Below are 7,893 nucleotides of genomic sequence, written 5' to 3' on the forward strand. Positions count from 1 at the left end.
GAAAACACTTAACATATCTGATTTGTCCTTTTCCCTGTAAAATGTTCAATTGCATTACCAAATTGCAGAAAATGAGGTAGCTATCAGTACCAATATAATATACAAAAATGGTTAAAATCCTAAAAGGAGTATTCCAGCCTGTCCTAAGAAGAATGAAACGGCAAAAGAAAAAATGGTTATAATATAATAAGAGTTAATTTCAGTAGTATTGTCGTAGGTATATGCTAATTTCAAAACCTAAATTCACACGGTAGCGTGGCCGAGCGGTCTAAGGCGCTGGATTAAGGCTCCAGTCTCTTCGGGGGCGTGGGTTCGAATCCCACCGCTGCCATTACTTTTGCTCTCACACAATTCTCTCACTTCGAAAGAACAGTCCGCAATAACAGCTGGACTTTAATTTTTTTTCTCTCGTGTGTCAAATTTTGTAAAATGAGCGCTCTAACTTAAACTGCAAATGTTAATTAAAAGTAACACAAAATAATCTCACTGATAGTTAACCGTTACCGCAGAAATTATTATGTTTGGAAACCATCAGTTTCGTTGCTATATTTGTCACTCGGAATCACAAATTACACATATAACCTGCAAAACGTCTGGGTTTGAATACACCTTGCAGTTTCAAACCGCTAGACAGTGCCACACAAAGTGTTCAGTGCCTAGTTATATCGGCAGAGATGCACAAAACATGTCAGATAACCAAGAGTTAGCTCAATACATTTCAGTAGCTGTATGCCCCGCTAAATATTACAAGGTTCATGAAAAACTGAGAACTCGAGATTTTAAACCTGGCTAAAATAATAACTAATTCGCCTAATGTCTATTTTTTTTAACCGTGGCGCTTTTATTTTGATATAGAAGAATGCTTTCATAACTCTTCCGGTTCAACTGAAGCGGCTAAGGTTTTCTTTTGACAGGACAGGCGGTGTTTCCGGGTCACCCTTGCTTCGAACTTCACAAACCATAAACAGAAGGCTGGTGCTCTGTGATCGGAATTTACCTGATGTATTGACAGCCTTATCGCTTTTAGTCACCAAATTCTAAGCCAACTAAATTGAGACATGGCTGGTTTACCACCGGGAGATCCGCAGCTGGTCTCAATGATCGTAAATCATTTAAAAACCCAGGGACTCTTTGACCAGTTCCGGAGGGACTGTTTGGCAGACGTTGACACAAAGGTAAGCACTAAAAGCATGCTCATAACACATTATTTGACGGTGTTTTACTTAATGAGTGTAAAATTCAGTTTAGGGGACTATCTGTTGTGCGTTATCTGTATTTTTGTTGAAGCTGTTTTGACACTGGGGTCTCAGCTTGGCTACAGAAGCTACCTTTTAATTGAGGCTACTAAATGTGTGTACTACTGTATGTCCACTTTCGCTACATCCATTAAACTTCTCTGTGGTTTCTCCTTTCCCCCCCTGCCTGGCAGTTAAAAATTCAACATCCTTTGTCCAGTGTATCCACTATCCCTCTGTGCATGTCCAAACCATCTCTGTAACTTTCTCTCCAATACACTCAACCTGAAATATCTCTCTAATATACTCATTTCTGCTTGTCCGTCCTTGTCGCTCCCATCTACGGTTCTGCCACCTCCAGCTCAGGACTCCTGCTTTTTTTGTTCATCTCCAAGCCATTCCTAAAAACCTATCAATTTCAACTGTTTTTAGTCAGGTCTGAAGTCTCATTTCAGCATGTAATGTCCATTTGCAGTGATGTTCTCCTTTGTGTGCCTGGGAGTGATATTTGTAATGGAAACATTCAAATCTTTTACAGCCAGCCTACTTGAATCTGAAACAACGAGTGGACAACTTTGTCTCCAATCACCTCTCCAATCACACATGGAGCCCTCATTTGAACAAAAACCAACTGAGAAACAACATCAGACAGCTTGTCCTGCAGTAAGTGAGACATAGTATTCCTTCTCGTTCTGGCTTGTCGACATGAACTAAACTTACCGCAATCTGTGTCTCTTAGATCTGGGATGCTGGAGCAGGGAGTGGACAGGATTGTGGCCCAGGTGGTGGATCCTAAAATCAACCATATCTTTAGGCCGCAGGTGGAGAGGGTTGTCCGTGAATTTCTGTCCCCTGGCAGCTGCTCTGAGGAGCCACCAGCCCCTCTGCTTTCAACAGAGGTCAAACCAGACAGCAGCATTCCTGAGCAGGGTACACAACATTTTATGATTTTTATCAGCTTGCAAATGTCACGTGTGGATTTATATCTTTGATTACTCTCAAATATTTTAATATTTGAACAAGTGTCATTTCATGTTTACAGCCTCAACATCGACTCCAACTACCACTGCCAGCGACGCCATGTCCATCCTGGACACTATAACTTCTCTAAACCAAGAAGCTAGCGTCAGAGCCAGCTCGGCACCCGAAAAAGCACGTAAAAGTCAATCGGCAGATGACTTCATGCAGGTGATGGTGGAGGATAGCGAGCAGGACATGAGTATTGTTGAGGAAGGTGACAGTCACCAAGTGGTAAAGCCACTGGAAGAAGAAGAGGAAGCAAAACTGTCAGCTGAGGTTCAGGCATTAGAGGTAAAGACAGAGGAAACACAGGAAGAGGTGGAACTGGGAAAAGAGCCGTTAAAGGAGGATGTGAAAATGGAAGATGAGGAGTCTGTGGCTCAGGAGCAGACAGAGGATGAGAAGGATAAAACAGCAGGCAAAGTCAGTGGAAAACCCTCAGAAGAAAAACAGGATGATGATCTATTGAAATCTACAAGCAAGGCTAAACAGAAGGCCAGAGAGAGGATAAAAGAAGGTGAGCTGCAGCATCCTTTGTTTGTTTTTATATTTATTTAGCATTAGAATAGAATAGAATTGAATAGAACAGAATAGAATTCAACTTTATTGTCATTGCACACGTCACAAGTACAAGGCAACAAAATGCAGTTTGCATCCATCCAGAAAGTGCTTTAGCAATAATATGATGTGTTATGAATATACTATAACTATAAATGGTAAATGGCCTGTATTTGTATAGCGCTTTTACTAGTCCCTAAGGACCCCAAAGCGCTTTACACATCCAGTCATCCACCCATACATTCACACATTGGTGATGGCAGCTACATTGTAGCCACAGCCACCCTGGGGCGCACTGACAGAGGACTATAAGTATGTACAGGCTATAACTGAAGTGAATGTACAAGCTATGAACAGGTTATATGTATGGTTATAAATATGAAAATCTATAGCAGATTATAGATATACAGTTGTGAGTATTAATAAACAGTTTTTTTAAGACCATAATTATTGTATTGTATGATTGTCTATACAGCATTTACATTCCCTACTTCACATTACTTTGTATATTTGTCACAGGGAAGGGATTTATATGCATTTTCTTATGGTGGACATGGCTTTAATGCAAATTTACTTTACACAACAAAAATGTGATGATGCCATGATTCTGTGCTTATTTGGACAAGTGAAGAATTTAAAAGATATTCAGGTTTTCACTTCGTTACCTTATCTTATCTTACACTTACACTTAAAAGAAGTTTAAAATCTCTAAGTACCTTTTTCCTGCAGAGTATTCTTTGGAGGACTCTGACCTGGAAGGTCTGAGTGACATCACAGTGAGCTCTGTCCACACCAGCGACCTGTCCTCATTCGAGGGGGAAAGTGAAGATGAGCAGCAGCTGTCTGATTCTTCTGAAGAGGGCGAGCTTCCACCTGATGGTCTCTGCCGGCAGCAGGCTTTCTATTTTTGAATAACATCACCATTAGTTGGAGCACTTTGAAAATATTTTAAAATATTTTTTCTGTATGTACTTGCTTCTTTTTCTCCCAGATGAAGGTGAGAGGGAAGAAAAAAAACACAGCACTGGAGACACAGGAGATGAAGACAAAGAGCGTAAACCTCGCCGCAAGGCCTATGTTCACAAGCCCTTCCTCTACTCCCGTTACTATAGCGACTCAGATGATGAGATCACTGTGGAGGAACGTCGTCGTTCTGCGGTGAGCTATTTAAATGTTAACATGTTACGTGCAGAGATTTAAAACTTTTTCTAGTTAAATGAAAAGCTTAGATCAATGGACGGTTATAGACTGAACACATTATGTCTTATGGTGTCATCTGCTGTCTTTTAAGTACATTTATTTAACAAACTGGGGTCCTTCCAGGCGAAGGACAAAGAAGAACGGCTGCTCAAGAGACAACAGAACAGAGAGCGAATGGAAGAGAAGCGCAAACAGAAAGCAGCACAGGCTGAAGAGCAAGGTTTTTATGTCATACACACTTGTGGCCTTCAGTGTTTCTTCATTTTCCTCATCTTGTGTATTCCACTGTTTTAGTTTAGTTATATACTCCCTGCCCCATGCTTTCACGGGACTGCAAAGAGTCCACCCACATATAAAATAGCAGAGGACTTACCAAATTGCTGGCCTGGAGGATTCAATGCCAGTACCAGAATTTCACCCTGCGGTCAAAGTTCAGAGGAAATGCAAAAACTAGACTCTTCGGGCCTCAATTAGCATGTTAAACATTAAAATTAATGACAGTGCATTTAGAAAAAGGCTGCACAAGTTTGGCTCTTGTGGAGGAACGGTTTTCAAGAGAAAGCCTCTTGCCCCTAAACCACAAGACTGAGGTGGAGGTGTTCAGCCCTAATGCATTGTGCCATTCCTGCAAAAACTAAATGCATCATATTAGCTGTCAAACAAGGCGATGGAGAGGTGACGATTTGGGCTGCCTTGCAGTCATTGAGTTCAGCATGAACTCCTCTGTATACCAAAGTGTTCAAGATTTAAAATGTTAGGCCATCTGTCCGACAGCTGAAACTTAGCTGACACTATTTCATGCAACAGGACAATGATCCTAATCACCGCAGCAAATCTAAAAAAGAATGACTGGAAAAGAATCAAGGTTGCAATGTCAAAGTGCAAACTTGAGCCTCACTGGAAGACTGTGGCGGGATCTGAATGAATGCCTGCAAACCGCAATGAACTGAAGCAATGCTGCAGAGAACAGTGAGATAGCATTCCTCTAGAACAGGGGTGCCCAATCCCGGTCCTCGAGAGCTACCGTCCTGCAGCTTTTAGATGCATCCTTGTTCCCACACACCCGAATCAAATGAATGGCTTGTTATCAGGCCTTTGCCAAACATGATGGCATGCTGAAGAGGTAATCAAACCATTTGATTCAGCTGTGTTAGAGTAGGGATGCATCTAAAAGCTGCAGGATAGTAGCTCTCGAGGACCGGGATTGGGCAGCCCTGCTCTAGAATAATACAGTAGGGTCTCTACCGTACAGTATAAAGTGCTATATAAATAAAATTGATAAATGTGAGACTGATAAAGTCTTCCAAAAATTAGAATATCAACTTATTGCTGCTAAAGGTGGTTCTACAAGCTACTGAATGACAGGGTCTACTTAACTATTTATAGGACAGCATGGAGTCCTGAGAAAACCATTTTGTGTGTACATAACACTTGGGACGTGCTACATTTTTACAGCACAACCCCCCCCCCCCAAAAGATTAGTTTAATAAAGAGTTGTTTGTGCCTACAAATTTTGTGTTTTCCTTTGATCTATTTGGGATGATCACATGTTTTGTTTTTGTTTTTTGTTTTTTTTTTTTTCTTTCAGTCGAGTTGTCTGGATGTTGTCCAAAAATAGAAAACTTATACTCATATTTAGTTCAAACTTCACATCACAAACTCCGTAAATTGTATTCCCTTGGCCAGGTTGCATATTTGTCCTTTATTTTCTCCTGGAAATAACTTTGTGTACTTGTAACATCTGCATGACGTAAAAGGCTCAATGTCTTCCACAGATAACAAAAAACAAAAGAGCAGCGACTCCGCTGCCCTCGAAGGCCCCGGAGCCAAAGAAGCCCGCAAAGAGAGGAAAGTTCTGGAGAAAAAAATGGCTCTCAACAGGAAGAGAAAACTAGACTCAAGGTGTGTAAAGGCTTGGACACAATTTGTACAGTAGATGCTTTTTTTTTTTTTCTTAATATACACCGTAAAAATGAACATATTAATTTTACTTTTTAAGGAAAGAGGGAGATGTTTCAGGCAAAAAGAAAGGAGACACGAGAGACGTTGTAAAGAAAACGGTATGTAAAAGCTAACGTTGATGAAACAGATTTCAGGCATCAGGTTTTCATCACGAGTTGTAACTCTGTGTTTTTCATTTATTTTTGAAAATAGGAAGTGAAATCTACCACCTCAAAGACACCACAACATAAGCTGATGAAAAATCTGTCTGAACCTTCATATTCTGATGAGCGATACAGAGGGACAAGCGGCAGCATCTCAGAAGATTCCAGCGATGCAAAGAAGATAGCTGACAAAGGAAGGACACACTCCTTCATCTTGGAGCTGGAGCTAGGCTCCCAAGAGGCTCTCAGACAACGATCGGTTGGAAAATTTGACCGTCTGTCTCACAAAGAGCTTCACTCCAAAGAACGCAAAGAGAAAGAACGCAGCTTGTCCGATGAACGTGCCAAGCTCAAACAGAAGCAGGAGAAAAAATCTGAACATCAGGCGGATGAATCTCAGCAGAAGGAAGGCAGTGCTGTTAAAGTATCCTCTGAAGAGAAAGCTGAGAAGAAGCCCAAGATCAAAAGTGAGAAGAAGATCACAGGAAGTACAAAAGAAGGCAAGGTGTCTGAAAATGTTTCTGAAGACGGAGGTTCTAAAGATCCAAAGAAGGTGAAGACTTCATCTGTGGAGGCTATCAAAACGGAGAAGGACAAGAATAAGGACAAAGATAAGATCAAAGAAAAGGAAAAGGCCAAAGGGGAGAGAACCTCGGTTAAAAGTGATTTCAAGCAGCTGCTTCGCCCTGATTCTGCAGGTTCCTCTGAGGATCGATCCGACATGGAGCCTGAGTCAAACAGCAGCAAGAAGAAAGATAAACACTCCAAGGACGTCATGAAAAAGCCAAAGAGCCACAGTGAGGACAGGCCTGGAGATAAACTCAAATCTAAAACTGACAGTAAAGACAGCGAGAAGGAAAAAACAAAAGCAGATCAAGATGGACAGAAATTACACAGGTCAAGCTCAGAAAGTGACAAAGATCCAAAAAGGGTCAAATCATCAGAAAAAGGAAGAATTTTAGAAAAATCAAAATCAAAATCCAAAGAGGAGGCGAAGACTCCAGTGCTGCCAAAGACGGAGAAGAGAGTTCACAGTCCGGATGTCAAAAGTGCAGGAATTTCATGCGTCAGCAAACCTGAAGCAACAAAAGAGAAGAAGAAAGAGGGAAATGCAAAAGACCAGAGCAAAGTCTCTGAAGAATCTTCACAGGAGAGATCTGACAGTAAAAGTGCAAAGAAAAAGCTGGAGAAGAAGGATAAAGTTTCAGAAAAGAAAGATGAGAGTCAAGAAGAGAAAGCACCAAGAGAGGAGAAACTGGAAAAGTTGGATAAATCCCCTTCGGTTTCCTCTCTGAGTCTTGAGACGGATGATCCGCCAAAGAAACGACCTCTTCTCCAAGACACAAGCACAGACTCCGATCCCGTCACCACCACCGTCACCACGTTGTTCTCAGACGATACCTGTGACGCCTTGAGCGACATCACCCCCGAGCCGCCCGAGGGAGAGACGGAGTCACGCCTGTGCGAGATGCCAGCTGTGCCTGCAGAGGCCGACGCCCTGCTGACTCTTATGGACGTCTGCACGTCAGCAGAGGCGAGACTTCCACCTGAGAACACCCGAGAGGATGTGACATCCGAGATGGAGCTTCAGGATGCTGATATGAAGATGAAAGAGGCAGCTCTGACTCTGCTCTCCATGGATCCCGACAGCACAGTGTCCACCAGCTTACTGTGCCAAGAAGCAAGAGAAGAGTCGGCGGTCAATCCGCCCGCCCCACAACCAATGGAGACAACTACAGCTGAAGAGGAGCAGCTTCCTCCTATGGAAGTGCACA

At 42.2% G+C, this 7,893-nt stretch overlaps 1 protein-coding gene and 1 non-coding gene across 3 annotated transcripts in view; both read left to right on the forward strand.

Annotated features, from left to right (window-relative positions):
* Positions 1 to 249: 249 nt before the first annotated feature.
* Positions 250 to 331, forward strand: trnal-aag (transfer RNA leucine (anticodon AAG)). Its single transcript has one exon. It is a non-coding gene; the product is annotated as a tRNA-Leu (tRNA).
* Positions 332 to 934: 603 nt separating this feature from the next.
* The window catches only part of bod1l1 (biorientation of chromosomes in cell division 1-like 1), a 16,165-nt gene continuing 9,206 nt past the window's right edge, over positions 935 to 7,893 (forward strand). For both annotated transcript variants that reach the window (XM_005722828.1, XM_005722829.1), the window contains exons 1-10: positions 935 to 1,175; positions 1,774 to 1,898; positions 1,975 to 2,165; positions 2,278 to 2,772; positions 3,543 to 3,692; positions 3,805 to 3,971; positions 4,137 to 4,233; positions 5,789 to 5,915; positions 6,013 to 6,073; positions 6,168 to 7,893. In XM_005722828.1, the coding sequence (XP_005722885.1) occupies positions 1,059 to 1,175; positions 1,774 to 1,898; positions 1,975 to 2,165; positions 2,278 to 2,772; positions 3,543 to 3,692; positions 3,805 to 3,971; positions 4,137 to 4,233; positions 5,789 to 5,915; positions 6,013 to 6,073; positions 6,168 to 7,893 (3,256 nt within the window). In that variant the 5' untranslated portion in view covers positions 935 to 1,058. The remainder of the gene's footprint in view (positions 1,176 to 1,773; positions 1,899 to 1,974; positions 2,166 to 2,277; positions 2,773 to 3,542; positions 3,693 to 3,804; positions 3,972 to 4,136; positions 4,234 to 5,788; positions 5,916 to 6,012; positions 6,074 to 6,167) is intronic.

The sequence above is a fragment of the Pundamilia nyererei genome, unplaced genomic scaffold (genome assembly GCF_000239375.1).
Source record: "Pundamilia nyererei isolate P.nyererei 1_Seehausen unplaced genomic scaffold, PunNye1.0 scaffold00008, whole genome shotgun sequence".
Classification (NCBI taxonomy): domain Eukaryota; kingdom Metazoa; phylum Chordata; class Actinopteri; order Cichliformes; family Cichlidae; genus Pundamilia; species Pundamilia nyererei.